At 31.6% G+C, this 21,280-nt stretch overlaps 1 protein-coding gene across 2 annotated transcripts; it reads right to left on the bottom strand.

Moving 5' to 3' along the window:
- Window positions 1-2,965: 2,965 nt before the first annotated feature.
- Window positions 2,966-21,244, bottom strand: LOC148616209 (tetratricopeptide repeat protein 12-like). 2 transcript variants are annotated; one of them, XM_088583028.1, is made up of 18 exons: window positions 20,944-21,240; window positions 20,003-20,155; window positions 19,226-19,324; window positions 18,301-18,449; window positions 15,045-15,155; window positions 14,646-14,778; window positions 13,702-13,890; window positions 13,385-13,450; window positions 12,439-12,508; window positions 11,203-11,297; window positions 10,076-10,256; window positions 9,725-9,817; window positions 9,291-9,351; window positions 8,275-8,406; window positions 6,593-6,874; window positions 6,153-6,255; window positions 4,313-4,535; window positions 2,966-3,447 (listed from the first exon to the last, which is right to left on the bottom strand). In XM_088583028.1, the coding sequence occupies exons 1-18, from the start codon at window positions 21,011-21,013 to the stop codon at window positions 3,375-3,377; spliced, it is 2,283 nt and encodes a 760-aa protein (XP_088439154.1). In that variant the 5' UTR covers window positions 21,014-21,240; the 3' UTR covers window positions 2,966-3,374. The 2 variants fall into 2 exon arrangements, with proteins under 2 accessions (XP_088439154.1, XP_088439155.1); XM_088583029.1 differs by lacking the exon at window positions 13,385-13,450 and having other exon boundaries at window positions 20,944-21,244.
- Between the last annotated feature and the right edge of the window lie 36 nt (window positions 21,245-21,280).

Here is a 21,280-nt window from a genome sequence, read left to right on the forward strand (position 1 = left end):
TTCGAATTTTTTGTATCTGAAATATCTCTTTGATAGCTTCTTATGATAGTTCAACATGCACTTCCTTATGGCACCGTCCCATGGTGTTTGTATTGAAGTTACCAATGATTACTTTTTTTTGATTAAGCTTAGAAAGGATATTCAAATGTAGGCTAATTTTCATACATCTATTTTTTCTGATAATTATTTTATTATAGTGACCTGTGTATACATATATATGATAACTATGTTACATTGAATATGTATAAAGTATCGAACACCCGGCCCTTAGGACCTATAAGTCACCTTATATTTAAATCATTTTTTAAAAATAAGATAATCACGTATTGTCAATAGAACATCTTTAACGTAATGACAAAAAAAGAAAAAAAAAAGGATTTGAAAATAGAAGTGTGTGTGCTTGTCAAATTACTATAAATGTGCATAATTATTCATGCCTTTTTGGGGGCACTTAATTGAATAATAAAAAAAATCTTTTTCTTCTTTTTTTTTCCTCGGAGTGTTCTTTCAAGTAGGACACATATGTGATGATTCTTATAGTGCAGTACAATTTGTCAGGATAATAAGCAAATTGACTTTTTTCAATAAACTGGGTCTAGGAATAAAAGTAATGAAAGAGTAATCAAGGGAACCAAGATTTGAGCGGTAATAAAAAATATTTCAAGGACAAAAAACCAGTCAAAGAAAACGGAAAACATCGCGTCAGCACAAAAATACGTACAAAGAAAAAATAAATGAGCAACCCTAACTCCACTAAAATCAGGGAGCATGGACCAGGTGTACCGGTAGGGTAAGCACCTGCTTTTCTAGAATGATAGTAAAATGTAATGTATTGATAGACGAAAAAGCAAAGGATTACTACTACACTGTGAATAGTTCGGTTCTTATGGTGCAGATGGATACATCATAACATTCCACAAGTTCAAGAATACGACCATAAAACTTTTGTAGCGATGGCTTTATCTTGTAGCAACATAAGCCTGTTCCAAAAGCCAAAGCATGGTACAAAAAAAGTCATCGTACGTTTGGCAAGCTCTGGCAAAACATATGAGTTGTGATACGAAAACTACACGTAGGTGCTAAAGGGATGTTGCCATAGATGAAGGAAAGTTGTAAATAAGGAATGAGAAGTCATTCAAGAAGAAATTCACGTTATAAAATATCTTTAAAATCAATTTTATCAGGACTCTAGTAGTCACTAGACAGGGCCGGAACCAGACACTTTGAAAAGAAGGGGTGCCAGTCGAGGTTCCTTGGAAAAATGGGGGTGCCATTATTCGCCACCAAAAAAGTGGGAAATTCATCGTTTTTAACAATTATTTACAAGTTCTGTAATTTTTAAAATTTGCCATTTTCCGCAATTTTTACCCTCCCCCGAAATTCACAAATATACCATACCATACCATAGTATATGTAAATTACAGGGGAGGGTCAAAATTGCGGAAAATGGCAAATTTTCGTCAGAACTTGCTAATATTGGTTAAAAACGATGAATTTTCCACTTTCTTGGGGGGGGGGGTTTAAAATTTAAAAATTCTGGATCCATGTGCCTGTGATTTCATAGATAAAATCAGATTACCCAATATTTGAGTAAACAAGAGGCTCCCAGCATCCTGAATTGTTCACCGTGTTCAATTTTTGCCCTTCAAATGCAATAACTCTAACAAGGAATCGTCGTACAACCTTGATGACCTTATCTTTTACCAATCAATAGTTATGTTCTCATCTATCATAGTTTTCAAGATATTGGCCAAAAACTGCAAAAAAAAAGTTTTCGTCTTTCAAAGACAATGACTCTAGCAAGGAGTCAACCAACAACTTCAACCTAAAAGACTTGTAGGCTTTATCATAAAAATCATTTCATCAATTGAAGTTTTTTTTCTACCTATCATACTTTTCTAGACAAATCGCAGAAACTGCAAAAACTATCAAATTTTAGCCTTTTAAGAGTAATAACTCTAACAAGGGGTTGTCAGACAATTTAACTTGAAGAAAACTTTTTTAGTACTTATCATAAAGACTGTTTCATCAATTGAATATCTATATTATAGTTTTTGAGATATTGGCTGAAAACTGCAAAGAACATGGTATTTTGCATTTCAAGGGCAATAACTCTAACAAGGAGTTGTCAGACAATTTTGACATTAGTAGGCCTTATCATTAAGACCATTTCTTCAATTGCAATTTTTTTGTTATTGGAGTTTTCAAGACTCTCCTGAAAAACTGTAAAAACTGTCATTTTTCATGTTTGAAGGGCAATAAGTCTTAACAAGGAGTTGTCGTAAAATTTTGATTTAAGATTTTGTAAGATTGAAATTTTTTTTCTTCCTATTATGGGTTTCTAGATATTGGCTAAAAATTGTAAAAATGTCATTTTTTTGCCTTTCAAAGGCAATAACTCTTAACAAATAGTTGTCCAACAATTTTCACCCAAATAATACTTTTGTAGGACTTATCATAAATATCATTTAGTCAATTGAAAGTTTTCTTCTATCTATTATAGTTTTCAAGATATTGGCTGAAAAAGCTACAAATACTCATTTTTAGCCTTTCAAGGGCAATAACTCTAACAAGCAGTCGTCTGAAAATTTTGACTTGATTAAGACTTGTAGGATTTGTTATAAGGATTATTACTTCAATCGAAAGTTATGTTCTATCTATTGTAGTCGATGATAGACGCCAAGTAATGACAAAAGCTCACACTGCCTTTAAGCTCAGGTGAGCTAAAAACTACATTAAGTTGTTTTTTAAAGACAAGTAAAAGGAAATCTTGTGTTTCTGTACTATTAACACATTAAGTGCATTCAGAATACTACAATGGTAGGGTTACTGAGTAGTTTAACTTATCGACATATATTAATCATGATGTATTGTGCTAGTACACAGGTACGAATGGTTTTATCCTAAAGAATGAGACCATGTTGCATTTAAGGATAGCATGTCATGAATTACATAAATATGTAACTGAACACCAAAACATATTTATTCATTAACAACCAGTAGAAATATAATTTACAATATTGTATCCTTCAAATTAAGAATCTTATTAAAAATTTCAATAGTCATGATTGTTTACAACAGATGGCAACCTTACCAAAAAAAACCTGGTATTTAAAGTCATTACATAGTAACAAATACTTAATAAAAGTCAGCATTGTTTTATAACACAGCAGTATAGTATATATATCATATCTTATTCTCTGTTAACATACCACATGCAAATATAAAATTTATAAACTCAATCATTGTTCGGTTTCCTTAAGCAGAATTTTGACTCATTCTTGCATCAAAAGAAAACAGATTGAACTTTGTAAAAACAAAGTAATAAATTAGCCAGTATATATAGCTGCTGAATGAAGGTGATTGTCTCTTATTCATGTTTTGATGAAGTTCATACAGTGATGCAGAATCTCTATTCCATGAAGCTCTCTTAACTTTTCTAAATGTCTGCAACAGATAAAAAAGATATCTTTTAAATTTTATATATCAAGTGCTATATTATTCATAATATGGTCATTACATTTACTGTAATATGTTCTAATTACATAGGATAATCAGCTTCATAGATGTTTCATGACTCAACAAAACACATGATCTACCTATTTATATAGGACATTCCCAATTTTACAGGTCTACTTTTATTATCATTGTGCATTGCCTATTTTCTATGTATATTTAAGAATAGATTAAAAAGAAAAAAAAAAAAATATCTAAAATAATCAAAATTGAGTGATTGATTTTTATTGTATCATTGGCATGTAAATGTGTTGACAAGTTACACATTAAGGACTTGAAGCACTAGTGTAATGCTTTTACACACCAATAAAACATCGAAAATGAAACATTTAATTCTAAACACTGTAATAAGTATCACAAATCTGTGGTTAAGATTTTTGTTAATTTTCTGCTTCCACAAGAAAGTTTGCAACAAAATTGAACACAACAGAAACCAACAAAAATTAACATTCAAACTTTCCCAGGAATAAAAAATGACACAAGAATCGTACCTTATGCTACATAGCAAGCTTTTATGACTATCTGATATTTCAGTATACCAAATTTTTGCACTACTTCACAGCCAAAAATATTTTTTAGTGCTAACATATGATATCCATGCACAGATACCCCACAAATTTACATACAAGTACATGTACCAGTATCTTATGAATTATCATATAACTCACTCATGATTCTTACACAAAAGTAAATCAAGCCATATATGATTTTCTCTGAAACCTGGTATCTCCATGAGCCAGGTTATCTACTTCGTTTTAAACACCAAGAGCTAGAGAAGCCTTAAGTGTATACTAACCTGGTATCTCCCTGAGCCAGTTTAGCTATCAGTATAGCACAATTTTTCTGTAATGTTGGTCTTTTTCCATCCCTAGCCAGCACCAGCAGATCTTTCATAATTTCTGTCTTAGTAAGAGCAGCACAGACCTTGGGTATGTGTGTACAATGACTTAAACATAATGCTGCATTCCCTATAACACTCTCATCCATACTTTTAATGGACTTTACTAATGTTCCAAGACCTGCAATCACATGCATGCAATAAAACATATTTAATTTACAACATTCAAGTGATTAAAAAACAATAAACTTAAGATAATGGAATTATTTGTCATCCATAATTGATTACCAAATACCTAAAGTGCCAAAAAAACTACAAAAACTTTGAGCAATGTTCAATAAATCTATACCCCTACTCCCCCAAAATGACCTTAAACACAGAAATCTTAATTGTAAGCTAGGTGCAGAACCAAAAAAAAGAAAAAAAAATTTTGGGGATTAAAAATGTCAATGAAGTTCTAATATTTTTCCCTAGTTGGGCCATTGTCTCTTTGACATATTATCAAAATCCATTCTTGTTATATTCAAAAGTGCTATGTACATGTGACATTTGAAGTGTTTAAGGATGCTTGAATGTCCACAGTGGCTTCATGGTTTCTTGCTAATATCAGCAATTCTGAATAAATTCAACAATATGTTATACAAAGCTGTAATCTGTATATAGAAATATCTTAAAAGCTCATCCAATCACTATATCACCAAACATCTAATCATTCCTTCTAATGGGTGCTGAGACATCTGGGACAGAAAATATTCCAATACCTTAGATCTTAAGTCTCCAGGAAAACAGGATGTAGATGACCTAGAAAGCTGAAAAGGGGAGACACAGTAGAAGTCTTTCATGCTTGAGCCATACACCAAAAACCTATTCACTCCTTTGAATGGGTGCTGAGAAATATTTGACAGAAAATTTCCCAATACCAAAGAAGTAAAATTTAAGTCCCTCAGAAAACAGGAAGAAGGTGACCTAAAAATCTGAAAAGGGGAGACATGTTACAGGTCATCATGCATAAGCCATATACCTAATTTCTAATCATTCCCACCAGTAGAAGCCAAGAAATCTGTGACAGAGTTATTTGTTAAGGACAGAATAGCAGACAGACACCCAATCACTATATACCCCCACTTAAAAAGTGAGGGGTATAAAAAATATAAAGATACCTATTTAAACTACGGTACCCATCAGAAAGACATGCCATAATTTAAGCTATAAAGGTTTACACAACTTTTACTAACATTCATTTCAACTGAATGCAAATTACAGAATCAATCAAAATGGTGGTGTCATTTAGAAGTTTTTTTTAGAAGAAAACATAAGAAGTTATCAACATACCGTATAAAATATTGATTGATTATTAATTAACATCTGATGGCAATTATTTCATGCATTTCAGGACGAGAACAACTGGCCAATCAAAATACACTGCTTTGTAACTAGCATGACAAGCTGAATCTGACCTTTTTTGTGCTAGCTCACAAAAGCTACAACCTACAGGTAGGCATGTAACCCTAATCAGAAACATTATTCTGACTTAGAGCAAGTCAGTCATTACTCTATCCCCTCGAATACAGTGTGGCTGGTGTAGGTGCAGTGATTACCAATTTTTAAGTCTTTAGTGGGACTTTGTCTGGGATCAAACCTAGGACTTCCTGGAGGTGAGCATACTCATCTTAGACCACAAAGGTGGTCCGAAGAAAAATCATACATTTCTAGGACAGACATAAAATCAAATGAAGTTGAGCACTTATGACAGATAATGTTTTGTATTTCTTGACAAATTAGCTGCTGAAAGTGTTACCTTTATGATCTACAATAAATATCCTGGCTTGATCATTAATCTGTGTACATCCTGCTAGACCTTTCAGTGCAGACTTTTTATTCTCTTCACTTTCTTCTTCATTCTAAAATTATTTAAAATTTCTACCTTACAAAATGAAATAAAGGTTAACCAGATTAAAAATTAAGAACCTTGCCATAGTCAAAGCAACATAGTCTGACTTAATGAGAACTGATGTTTTTTGGAAATATTTTAATCAAGTTTAACATACTGAGTGACAATAAAGGTAGAAACTACTTAACTTTCAGGAAAATTAAAATCAACATAACTAAAGATTTAAACAATGAAAATTTACACCTAACTATCCATTTTATTAAAAAATATGACTGCTATAAATACTTTAATGCATCTAAGTAATAATCTCAAAACATAAAGGTCAAAAATTTAATCTCGAACTTTACCTTTATACAGTACACTAATACTTCATGTCCAGCACTCTCACAGAACCAGTCCACTGATGGTATGGAATGAGGCAAGATATGACCAAGTATTGTAAATGATCTTTTCACTATTAGTTTGTAATGTTTAAACTTTGAACACAATTCTAGGCAATGTTTACAAATTCCAAGGCTAAATTCTTTCATATTTTGTGAAGGTTCAAAGGTCATATTGGCCAACATTCCAAGACAGGCTTCTACTAATTCGATACTGACTGGTTCTTTTAACTTTTCCTTATGCACAGCCTGAAATCAAAATAATAATTAATGTAATTACAGGGCCAACATCTGTTAGCATTCTAATTTATAGTATAAAAGCATCAAATGTGTCCTGTTAGTGATTTGAGAACCAATAAAAGTAAAGAGGTTGGAAATTGAATTAACTTTATATGGTGATCTGGGGTGAAAAACTCCTATGGGGAATATTTTGTAATACTGTAAACAGACTAATTTTTGCTAGCGATTTATTTTCGCTCATCTCACCAGCACCAACCTTTCACGGAATTAAATCTCTGCAAAAATGCTGATCTTAATAATTTTCATTGTAAAAATATCTAATTTCATTTATAATTGTGAAAATATGTTGTTGCGAACTTGCACATCACTCTGATTGGAATTAATGTAGTCACAAAAAATAAGTAGATTTACAGTATAATTCAACTAGGCTGTTTTGACTAATTTTATTACTCTCCTCACTTAAATACAATTGGCATTTAAATCATAAACAAGACTTTCTAAAAGACTTAAAGGTTTTAATAGAAAGTTTGCAAAAACGTTTGCCTTTTATTCTGCCTTATCACCCATTATTTGTGAACCTTTACTTATGATGTGCTTGTTGATCATGGCAGAAATCCTCTTACAAAGTAACAAAATTGTGCCAAGATTACATGGACTGGTTAATGGATCAACTAACATTCTCATTTCTTCACATTTAATTTACAGACTTTTTAAATCAGAAAAAACATGCAAATTTTTTTTTCATAGTAAAGTCAGCCATTTAATTTTACTTTGAAACCAGTCTAAACCAATCCCCTTACATACTATATAATGTGTTCAGTTTGGACAGGTGTTTGGTTTTTCCAGGTTCAAAATACATTTCAATTGATATAAAAACTGTTAAAAGTATCTTGTTTAGACAGGTTTACAGATAATATCAGAGGTTAACAGATCATTCAGTTTGGTTTAGACAGGTTAACAGATTATCAGAGGTTAACATATCATTCAGAGTTTGGTTTAGACAGTTAACAGATTACATCAGAGGTTAACAGATCATTCTGAGTTTGGTTTAGACAGATTAATGGATTATATCAGAGGTTAACAGATCATTCACAGTTTGGTTTAGACAGGTTAACAGATTACATCAGAGGTTAACAGATCATTCTGAGTTTGGTTTAGACAGGTTAACAGATTATATCAGAGGTTAACACATTGTTCAGTTTTCTTTAGACAGGTTTACAGATCATTCAGAGATAGGTTTTGACAGTTTTACATATCGTTCAGATTTTTCTTTAGACAGGTTAACATACCAGTATTATTCAGAGTTCAGTTTAGATAGGTCAACTGTATAGCTATGTCTATAAATGGGTCCAAATCATGACCTTTTTTTGCATTTTTAGCTAGTTCTTTACAATAGTATTATTACTTACTAATAAATCGATGACTGTTTTCCAAAATTCTTTTCTGTTTGTTATTTTATTTCTGATATGTGGATCTAAACATAGATTCATAATGGTTGTGATACATGAAGGGACAACATTCAAATGACTTGATCCATCTTTCTGAAATTCAAGAAAAATTAACTTATAGGTTAAAATGCAACTTAGACGGCACACACATACCAAGTCAATAATAATGCTTTAGACAAATCTGTGGATGAGTCATAAGTTTGACAAATTGAAATCAAAATTTCATTATGATTTTCTAACATAGAGGAACTTCGAGGATTCCAAAGTAGAAATATCAATCTGCTGCATTTGTTGATCTCCCTTTTCTACCATATGCAATGAATACCATTTTATTAAGCTTGTTTAAATTTTCTGCATATTAAGTGTTTTTTTTTCTTTAAAACGAAACCAAATAGCAAAGAAAAGGAAAAGAACAATGGAGGAATATACCCTTAAATTACTTACAGAAAACATGATTTTACAAGGTCTACCAAGTCGAAATTGGCAAAATTGGAAGTAAGTATAAATAAACAGTAAGAAAAGAATCATAATAGTAAAATCCAGATTAGAATCAGCAAAATTCCACTTTATGGAAAAATAAATTGAAGTGATGAAGTCATGTTGTGTTTGTGCTGAAATAGAAATGTGCTTACTGTCCTGCTTTCGGTCATGTAACCAACATGAGTTCAAGTTATTTCCAGGAGTATGTTAAATTACATTACAGGTAGAATTTTGTTCCAGCATCAGGTATACAAAATGTTATATCTCAAATGTATTTACCGGTGCTTTCCTTTCTCCAGTTCAGTCCACTTGGACCACAGATTCATGTCCCATTACTGGTTTGTCTCAAGACAACTTACCATGTGGACCAGAAGTAGAATTAGTTGGTCCATACCGGATAATGGAAAACAAGCTATGTCTATGAACAAATAGAATTGAGGTTGTTTGTAAATAATTAAATCTGAATTCTATAAACATCTTCTCTTCCGATTACATACCAATAGTGTTTCAAAAGAAGGAAGGATTTCATCCATTTTGTCTTTAATTTGCTGCTTAAACCTGAAAATATAGCAGAATTGAAAGTATCTGAGACATTAACTATCTCATTAGAACTTTAACAAAGACACTTCAGATGGTTGGGCCATCAGTTAAGAATGGCAAATGGAAGATTGCCAAACATAGCTCTGTGTTTGACATCACCTGAGGAGATGGCAGACCTTGTACCTCAGGGATGAGAACAGTTCAGTTTGAGCTGCAAATAAATAGGATACACCTTGGGACAAAAACAAAACATGACTAAGGACAGACTGAAATGGAAAGAACTTTTTGGTGCCTTATGCCCCGCATGTGATGAAGAGGTACCGGTATATATCTATGATGATCTTTTTCTCAATAGATGAATGGTCTTTATTTTTCCACTACAATAGTTTACCTTTTATCTAACGCCAAATTATTTAAAATGTATCCTGATCTAACAGCTAAACTGTGATTTGCTCTTATCATGTCATATAGTAGTCCTAATAACCTGAAAAAGGAAAAAGAATTTTATCTAAAAAATTAAGATCTGAGTTTGACTAGACAAAATTTTTTTTCTTTGCACAAAATCATTTATTAATAGACAGAGATCTGCATAAAGTCTTCTAAAGACAACTTACTGAAAGACTGACACTGGTATGTTGAAATGTCTTTGAGAAAAGGTTATAAAAGTGCAATTACAAATGCAGCTCTTGGACTGAAGATACATTAAAACAAACTATATTATACTTATTTACTGTCAACTTACTTTGGCATATTAAATGTGAGTATTATTGTAGACCTGCCCAGTTCTGTCATGGTTACAGTATACAGGAAGTTGACACAGGCAGACTTCAACACTTTACCATTGCCTTTGATCTTCACCTCTAAAAACCTCAGAAATTTGGTTGGAAACCCATTTGATGTTATCAAAAGCTGCTGATTAGTTTCTGAAAGGAAAATTGAAGCAGCATTAAACATACTACTCTTATATATAACTTTGTAATGAAGTGATTATTGGCAAACTTTGATGATTTTTAAATTGTATATTGCACAATTTGAACTGTACATAAAATAAAAAATGATATTTTCCCTCTGAATCACCAGACCTAGGTAGTTGTGAAATACACAATCAGATTTATATAAAACAATTACGACAGTCTATTTTATATGCAAACAGGAATAAAATTTTCGTGTAAGCCTTCGTCAGTTTAAATGACAGTGGTCACCATTGTACAACCCTATAAAAATAGTAAATACTTCCAGAGATCACCAAAAGGTCTTCAATAGGTGTAAACACACCTTAAAGTAAGCTCTGAAAATCCCAATAAACAAAAGTAATAAAATCCACCTTAACAGAAGGATGATACTCCTTCAAAATAAAATAAAAAGTGAAATAACGCCAAAAAGACAAATTAAAGACTAACATTTACATTAGGGTGAAATCATTCATTTCAAATATTGTGATGCAAGTGCAGCAGACAACTTCGAAATAGAGGGCAAACATCTAAAATTGACAAAATTACATTAAGGCAACGGAAAATCACAAATAATATCTCTTCAGGTAGGACACCATAAAAAATGTTATTAAAATCAGAAAACCAATCACCAACAGATATTATAGATATATATATAAAAATGACACTAGTACAAATAACTTGTGTCCCAAAAAAAAATATTTTGTAACTACTTGAAAATATACAGAATCAAAGAACATAATAATATCTGTGATTACACAAAAATGAAAACTGAAGTTTGGAACATAAATTATTCCAATTCTCTAAAAAGGAACTAAAGAACTGATATTTCAAGGAAACAAAGACAATAGTTCATTTCAAAGTTGTCAAATAAAAATTAGAAGTAGTGTATTATTTACACCATGAAAATTAATCATACCACTATCATAAGCTGCTTTTTCAAACATATTAAAGGCAGCAGTCAGCATATCTAGTTCTTCCTGAGATAAACTTCTTGGAGAAGCAGCAAAAAATCTGGAAAAAATATAGAATTAAATATACAAATATTCCTATATTAGCATAGCATATTATCACATGTCTACTTGGTGTATTATGATTGGTTGTTCACCTTCTACAGTCTCTGACAATTTGTCATACACAAAAATGGCTACCATCATTTCGACCACAGATAAAGCCAATTTAAGGCCATGAAACAGTATTATCTGCTTTATTTTTGACAATCTTTAGAGAATATGGTTATCAGTATCCCCTATAAGATACTCAAAAGCAAAAAAAAAGTTATGTGAATTCACTTGAAAATTAAAGCTGCCTTAATTGTCGTGCATATTCTGAGTAGAGGGCTACAAGTAATCATAGAAGAGTTTTCACTTTTTTGAAGGAATCTCAATTTACCATATCTATACCAAGTACTGTAAATGTAATAATTTTCATGGTTTCTGAAAAGTCAACATAATAGTGGGTATTAATTTTCGCAGTTTTCAAGGTTGAAGAAAAAATAAAGTTTTTTAATAGCTCACCAGTGTGTGATTCCTGTAATGATCTTACTTTTACAATTAATATTTCAATAAATTAATAATGGCCATTAATACAACATTAACAAATTGACAAGTCCACATATATAGTTTCCTATGGCCATTTTAATCCAACAGTGTACATATTCTTCCAAAACTAAAAAGAACTCACTTAATTGCCCAAGCCATAGCTAATTGTAGGGATTAACTTCTGAAAGTTTAATGGCATTTTTACGGATTAACTTTTTATTGGCAGATCCCGGTGTGTGTATTTAACAGTAACCTTTTATCGGTGATTACCTGTAAAGTGTGTTTGATGCTTACATTTTGTTCTTTGATGTGACAGGTGCTCTATGGCCAACAAGATTATGAATGAATAAATTATAACCCACATGCTTTTACCGTATATGTTTATATAATAGACTTAGTATAAATTCATACTTGATTGCATTGAATGATACGACCCTTACACAAAACGATGTTTCTATTCAAAATTGTGGAAACCATGATTATAACGGTCAAAAGACTTGGTAATGTGAATATATTTTTGTGGGTACTAATTTTCGCTTTCTTGAGGCAACCGCAAAAACAGCTAAAATTACTACACCGTGAAAATTAATATGTTTACAGTATTGTATACTCACTTGAAAAAGTAAGGATGTTCTTCTATTAACCTTAATCCTCCCTTGGTTCTAAACAGTGTTCTCTCTTCACCTAAAAATCAATGGAATTGAATTAGTCAAACATTTAGTAGAATTTAGATTTTTTTCTACTGTGATCAGTGGAGAAACCATGGGGCTTCATGGTTTTATCAAAGAAAAATTGTAATTAATTTGTTCATTATATCATTATGACTTAAACAATAATGGGTAAACATACCATGAATCTAATTCTGTAAATGTTCAATATAAAATAACAAGTAAACTCGGAACTAAAGTAATATTTCAATGAATATAAGTAATTAAAAGAAAAATTAATTGCCACAAGTCATGCCCTGGAAACCAATTTCAGTCAGACCGAAGATGGACAAACAGACAGACTGACAGACAGACAGACAGACAGACAGATGGAAACAGAATTCTTTACTCCCCTGCTTACCTCATAAGCTTTCAACTGTGTAAGTCTGATGAAACACCAATTTTTGGCCACAAAATTCTACCATGTGTGACCTTGATCTTTGACCTACCTACCCCAAAATCAAAAAATGTCTCCTGTATCTCATAAGACTTCAACTATTAAAGTTTGATAGGCAGGGGAGAAAAATCTGATATATAATTACAATAAGGCTTGTAAGTCTCATCACATGACCCTATGAATCCTTAACTCCCATTTAAATGATAGGAGTTGTTGTTTAATCGAGAAAGACTGCCTTGTTATCAACAAAGACCTCTTACGTGTTAGTATGGTGAAAATATGATGCTAACTATTTCTACATTGTAATAAGTTTGATAACACAAAATATGAAGTTTGGATAATTTTGCATCATATTAATGTACCTGGAATAACAAAATAAATACAAATTGGTCTCCCCTTTTGAATGCTTTCAACAATAAAATTCTAGATAAATTATTGATTGAGAACAAGACTTACAAATATCAGTACATATTCTTGCCACACATCCACATGAAGGTGTCATAGAAATTCTACAGTGTCCCACTGAAAAACTAAATAGTTTATACAACACCGTATAGCAGGTATATTTGGCGGGGTGCTAGTTTTTACATATTTTAGTGGTCTGCCTAAAAACACCAATATAAATTCCACAGAATATATACTCTAGGCTTAAGTACTTAGTGCACCACTTATATTCTGCTTAAATTAGAAACACTTTTCCTTTACCTTTTTGCTTCATACTCGCCAATTTTACACCCACCGAAATAACTCGCTATATGTTAAAATATACACACTTTTTGTGATTGCAGCAGCTATAAGTTTAAATCCCCCAGTGTAGTAAATAGGTAACTGATCAGGCTTTTGGACCTTCTCTAACAAGGCAGCAATACCATGACAGGACTCATCTCCACCTTCAAACAATTCCATAGCCTTCCTTTCTTGTCTCTCTTTTTCTTCAGCTCTGTCCACTTCAGACAAATACTCTGTAATATATGATGGTTAATAAAATAGTGGTCAGGATAAATAAATGTAGGTGCAAACCAGACTAAAACTTTGAATATTGTCATAATAAGCGTTTAATCTAGAAAATTTTCACTATGGTCATTTAACAGAGTGGACCATACCATACTAGATACAAAATTTCAAAGGAATGAAATTAAAAGGCTTAAATATATTGTGCTTGATTCTGCCCACCCAACTTTTTCCTCTCTGCCTGAATGACAAAGGTGTAGGAATGGTGAAATAGCCCTCTTAATTGAATACAGAAGTTTTATTGTAAATTGTATAAATATGTTTCTATAAAATGGACTATAAAAAAATCCAATTGAAAAGTAATTAGGGCTACTCCATAAAAAAGTGGGGGGGGAGGGGAGAGCATCTATGATATATAGAGGTATCAACAATAGATTGAAATTAAGATGCAATACAATTAACATGTAAGAAAAATTTAAATTTTACCCCTCCCACCTCCACCAACACAATAATAAATCAACTGCTTTCAGCCCCATCAGAGACTTTTTTTGTGCAATAGCCCTTAGTTACAATTACACAAAGATGTACATAAAATTTGTCTCAAAAAATCTTAATTCGAGTTACACGTAGGTCGCTTGTTCCTATTTATAACAATGGAAGACTTAATCTGACTTTATGAATCATTTACCACTACATTATATGGATGTTCAATAATCTAAATGAATGGAAGACCTTTGAGTAGTATAATTATAAGTATGTAAGTAACCTCTTATAACATTTTCTATTTTTGGGTCAAACTTTTTAGCTTCTAAGAAGCACTCCCTAGCTTTATTATAGTCTTTCATTCCAAGATGTGCCCGTCCCATGTGTATGTGAGCCTTTATACAACTTGGTGATAACTGAAAAAATAAGATCAACAACATCATATTAAAAGAATTCAGTTAAGGTTTTTTTTCAGTGAAAATAATTTTAAAAAGAAAAAAAAAGCAAAACAAAAAAAACAAAAATGGAAATCTTGTTTCGAATAAAAAATCAAAAAATGAAAACATTATTTTTTTATTGCATCACAGGAGTTCAAAAGACTATAAGTGGATCTTTATGAAGTAGATTAAAATTACAAGTATGAGATTTCAACAAGCAATTACAGTTCTATGTCAATAAATACCCTGATAGCCCAATCACAATCTGTCAGAGCATCTTTGTACCTCTCCAGTTTAATTAATGTCTGTGCTCTGTTAGTGTAAAATACTGTGTTGTCTCTTATTTGTTCTAAGGCCTACAACAAGAAAGTAATACAAGAGCTTTAAGATCATACCTACTTCAGTCATAAATCACAATTTTGATAGTGTTATATCAAAACAGCTAAAGGATCATTCCTAGTTCAGTTCAGAATTACTATAACAATACATGTACAGTCAAAGCTTGATGTGTTGAACACGGATTAGTCCAAATCTCGGATAACTTAAAATAATTACAAAGTCTCAGCAAAACTCCCCTTACTCCAATACAATTTTACCTCGGATGACTTGAACTCAGATAAATCGAAACCTTGGATAACTCAAGGTAATCAATCAGTCTCCTCAACAGGACTTCAAGGTTAATTAACCCTGATGTCTCAAAGTCAACCAATTATTTGGAAAACTGATTGCTTCATTACACACCAGGATTGAAGTGTGTTTTAACAACGATTAGCATGGCTTTTGAAATGAATTTGTTAACACTCTTTATGGCTTGATTTGTGTATTTGATTAATTTAAAATTTAGTGAAAAGAAATGAGTTTTATTAATTACACGTGCAAATTCATACTAACAGTGACATTGGATATTTTGATGAAAAATTTTAAAAAATAAAGATGAATTGTAATGGTATCTGACTATTTAATTAAACATCAAACAGACAAAAGTAAGTGTATTTCAATGACTACATTCGTTTCGCTAGTGAATTTGAAATTTTATTGCAGTAATGTAGAGCACATGATTTAGCGATACTCCTGATTGCGAGTCAAACAAAGCAGTATATTATGAAAAGGAATTTCACTAAAACACTCGGTGCCATTCAGTATTTCAAACATGATATACATCATACAAAAAATATCTTTTTGAAATATGAAATGCAAGACATTACTTACTAAGTACCGTGTAAAGTGAAATACATGTAAAATCATTGACCAAACTAATGGTATTTCTGGTTTATCCTCAATCTCAGATTACTTGAACCTCAAATAACTCGAACATTTTTGCAAGGTCCTTTCCACTTTGATTTAACGAGGTTGGACTGTAGTAACAAATTAACTAAATACACAAGGATCTGAATGATGCAAAAGGAGGTAATTGTGTATTCCATTAGTAAAGTCTCTCTTACCACTTCCAGGGCAAATGACCAACCCTCCAGGTAGGACCATGTTGAAACTAGATCATGCACTGAAAGTGCATAATATGCATGTTGATCAAAAGTGTCAAAATAAGGCTGAGAATGTGTACTTTAAAATTATATTTGTAGTTTACTAAAAAGAGTTTAAATATTGTTTACATATATGAGTAATATGCCTCCATGCTGTCAGTAAACAGAAAAGGTAAAAATGAGGATTTTCAGATTTATTTTTAAGTTAAGTATTTGTAAGAATCAGGCAAAATGGGAAAAATCGGAAACGTACATGTCAAAAACCCATAAATCTGAAAATGTAATATGACAAAAGGATGCTTTCTCTGTTTGAAAAGACCATTATTTCATCTCTGCATTGGCTTTGCTCAGAATTTTTTTCAATAGAATCTTAGAAAAATGAGGTTTTGACAGAGTTATCTGCTCTTGAAATGTTCATTTGTCAATGGTCCAGCATAATATGGAAAATCTTGTTTGTTTTCCTTGATTCTGATGGTGCAAATAGTCAAATAACACTATCAAAATGATGTTTTTTTTTCATACCATGTTTTCACGGTCATCGTACCATCATTATAATAATATAAAATTCTAATTTTCCAAGCTTCGCAATGGTATGCAACATTAACATGTCATATGTCCTGGAAACTTTAAACATTACTTTTTCAACATGAAAAGTAATGGAATCATTGGAAGTGGTTAGTGAGATATATTTCCCTGCACCCTCAGATAAAAGAAATGAGTCAGAGCATAAATAAAGCTGAAAAATAGACTACCATATTTTGGTGTGTATTATGTGCACATTTTTATATAGAAATTATTCCCAGAACATGGGGGTGCGTATTATACATCAATACATAAGAATTGGCCACGAAATTAATGATTTTTGCATGTGAAAAGACACTGCGTAATGTAAACAAACAAACCAGAAGTGAAATGTTACTGAAATTTTTTTTATCTAATTATCAAATTCATCTTTAAGTAATAAATTTTTAATGATATTTTCTTCAAATCATGCTCAAATGACTTAATAACATGTTTCAAACAAAGGTTGTACAATATTTCCTTCTTATAAGCATAGTAGATATTAATATGAAACAACTTAAAAACAAAAAAGTAACTAATTCCTTTTTTTGTCAAACCCTCCTTTATCAATGCTTTTATGAAATTTGAGTTACTACCAAAACCGGAAATGTCCGATTTTCCTGACTTTCGATTTTGTTTTATAAGCCATTTCATATATCCTGTGTCAAATTTTATCATGCTTCGAAATTATATTATCCAATTTATGTACATGTAGCTATTGATGTTTACTTGATGTTTTAGTCTGCATAGAAGTTTTTGTCCTTCACATTTTCATAGCAAATACTGCATCAAGGTAAACAAATTGGCCAATCAAGTGCAAAATATCGATTTTTTTGTCTTACAAAATTTTACTGCAACCTAAGTCTAAACAACTTTTTTTCACACATTTAGACCTTCAAAAATGCACTGTGCACAATACATAAATGTGCACTATACACACCAAAACATGGTATATTGTAGATTAACTTAACAATAATCTCAATTACACAAAATGAAATTAGGAATGAAAAGTTTATTTCTGAGGTTCAAATAATTTTGTTATATGGTATGTAAAATAAAGCAAACTACAGTTTGCATATACATGTGGTAATATTGATACATAAAACTAAAATATGAAAAAAAACCTTGAGATTTCCGCTGATGAATTACTGTGGAAACCATACTAAAAGACTACTATATTACCCTGTGAACCATACTTATAGTCTACAGTATTACCCTGTGGACCACACTTACAGGGTACCATATTACCCTGTGGACCATACTTAAAGGCTACATTATTAACCTGTGGACCATACTTAAAAGCTACAGTATTACCCTGTGAACAATACTTAAAGGCTACAGTATTACCCTCTGAACCATACTCAAAGGCCACAATATTACCCTGTGAACCATATTTAAAGCCTTAGTATTACCCTGTGAACCATACTTAAAGGCTACAGTATTACCCTGCGAACAATACCTTTGTATAACAGTCTAAAGCAGCTGGGTAATTCTCTAATCTGAAGTACTCATTGCCTTGCTCTTTTAATATATTAGCTTCCTTTTCCCGTACTTTCCTCCTCTCAGCTCTCTCTTTAGCATCAGCCTCTAGGGTCGCCATAAAAGCATCTACAATCATGTAATAATGCTATTCTGAATAACGAATATTTTCTTTTATATCAACTACTTCCTGCAATTGCAATTGATTTATTTATTTTTACAAATTAACAAGAGAATTAAGCTCAATTTTGATAATGAAATAGTGTGTAATTTCTAATTGGACGTGTCAGAAACAAACAAGGTTTACCTTTCAAATATCCTTGTTTTTTTTGGGGTAGTCTACATGAATATTCTACTATTGGGTATGTGAGTAGAAATTTTTTCACAAAATATGTCATTGAGGATATGAATGCAAAGCAATTTTTAGTTTACCATAATATTTTGGACACTCTGGATAAGAAGAAAAGAAATTAAAGGGAAAATGAGACAAATGACATGTCTGAACCCTTACCACCTCAAATATTAGTTAGCAAATAATTTTCTTTTCATTTATAAACACAGTATACTAAGCAAGTTAAACTGAAAAAAGAACTAAAGTGTGGGTTACAAATTACTCCAATTCCTTATGCCATATACATGTACTACAAAAGTTCTAGATTCTCAGGTAAAACAAAGATATTCATGATATTTGTCAAATTCTCCATAATATGTGTAGATGTAAATCTTCAATATGAATATAAACATTGTGTAAAACAGGAATAATATTGGTTCAATTCTTTAAATCTAAATCACATTACAAATAAGGAACTGTTGGGTCTGTCAACAACAAAAAGTGGGAAAAAAGTTTAACAAGCTTAAAATGTAGAAAAAATATAGTGATCAGATCATGTTACGACTGCATAAACCTTGGTTTATCTGTTCTCCTTCTGGTGTCGTCTGTGTTGGTATAGGTGGCATATCTGGAATATCTGTAGCATTCTTATTAATTACTGTCTTATTAAAACCTATAAAGAAAAAACATTCAGGGTCTTTGGTTGTCTAAAACAGAAGTACATCTCTACAGCAGCATTTTTCAATTACCTAATACACCTTGGTTGTATTCACTTCGTTTTCAAAGATATTGTTTGTTTTCCCAGTAAACCATTTTTCCATGGTATTCAAACACATGCAACTGTAAATGTCCTGCATAATTGTGGCAGTAAGGAAAATATTGCCAAGTTTAACATCTCTTTTTGCCTGTGATTATGAGTTAATATTTGACAAAGCCTATAGGTTTCTGACATGGAGTAAATGTAATTATTGAACTTGAAGATAAAAATTTATCAACTATGTGACTGGAAGATTCAAACTAACTTAAACAATTGAGATTAAAATTTTAAGAAAGAGCAGCTTAGGCCACTTTTTAAAGCAAACATAATTTCTACCCATAAAGTTATTTGTAAAAAAAATGGATTTAAAAGGGACATTTTCAGATGGGGTGTGATAAATAGGTAAATTGCTCCTCCATTCACAATAACTACACATTCTTAATTGATAAAATTATCATAGTCATGGGCAATGTTATAATGTGATCTTTTTCATCAAAGCATGAATGAAAAACCTACTGTAAAATAAGAAATATTTTTACGGAATTATAATCAAAGACCATAACCAGTTAAATTTCAAAATTTAAGAAGTTGAACCTGTTGTGGTCTGTGGTAGGTCATCCTCAGTGGTTTGGTCTTTGTCTTTCTCTGCTTTCTTCTTTGTAATATCTTCAATTAGTTTGTCTGCTTTCTTCATTGCTGATGAAACATCTTCACCTTTTCCATACTTCATTGTCTTCACAAGGTTTTCTGTAAATGAACAAAAATTAATACATTATTTCTATTAAACATTGAGGAAAATAATTTAAAAAAATAACACATTCTATGCACTACCATGTACAGTGCAGACTGAACTGGGTTTTGCATACTTACATGTATGGCCAGCACAAGCATCAATATCTGGTTTGTACCTTCTGTTTCTGGAGCTTAAAAATAGCATCATGGCAGCTTCATTTCCATATACTTTGTAAAAGCGATTAAGAACCAAAACAAGTTTCAGAAAATATTCACTAGTTTCAATGATCAAATACAAATCGCGTCACTAAGCTTATCATGATAGGGTTGGCAAAAACAGTCTGCAGTATGGTGCCCAGATGTTTACAAAAATGGGGTATTCAGTATTACCCACAATTCTTTGGTACTTAAACAATGTGAAACAGTAACGAAACAAATCAAAATGAAAATAATTGATTCCTCATATGAAAATGGTATTTGTGGGCGTATATAAGGAATTTCATCAAATACCATGCTTTTAATCTTAATTTATTGTGGTTTGTTTAGGATTATGTATCAAGTTGGGGCATGCCCTGCCTGAAGTAGGGCTATGTGAACTATTTATAGTTAAAAATCAATGACTTCATTTATAATGTGCTCAATCTTAGGTCTAACTATGATGCTGACAGTGTAAGCAATGAATACAAATCTTGCCCTTGGTATTGAATCATGAATGTATTAAAAACTGAAGCCTTTTCTGTTCTCTACAAGGGTATTAACTAGTTCATATTATTAATAAACTGTGTAATTACTATAAATCTTACCAATTTCATCTACTTTACTCAGAAAATCATCAATATCTTTCTGATTTCCAATGCCATCATTTGACGCCATTTTGGTTTGTTTATACTGACAACCGCTGTAAAAATCGTCTGCTGTTGGTTTAAATTTTTCTTTTCACCCAAAAACTCCAAACCTGGATTCTTCTTAAATTGAATTCAATGAAGTATACAAGTGATCATCAGGGCAAAATAGTATGTGGAAGAACTATTTTCCAGAAAAGTCCGAAATCGTGTCAGAACACACAAGCTGCTTTCAGCTTCGATCGAAGCTCTCTCATTCTTCGATTAATTGAAGGAAAAACTAAAAGAGTTACGAAAC

The sequence above is a fragment of the Perna viridis genome, chromosome 5, assembly GCF_037379345.1.
Source record: "Perna viridis isolate PV_CMFRI_1.1 ecotype Kerala chromosome 5, ASM3737934v1, whole genome shotgun sequence".
NCBI classification, from domain to species: Eukaryota; Metazoa; Mollusca; class Bivalvia; order Mytilida; family Mytilidae; genus Perna; species Perna viridis.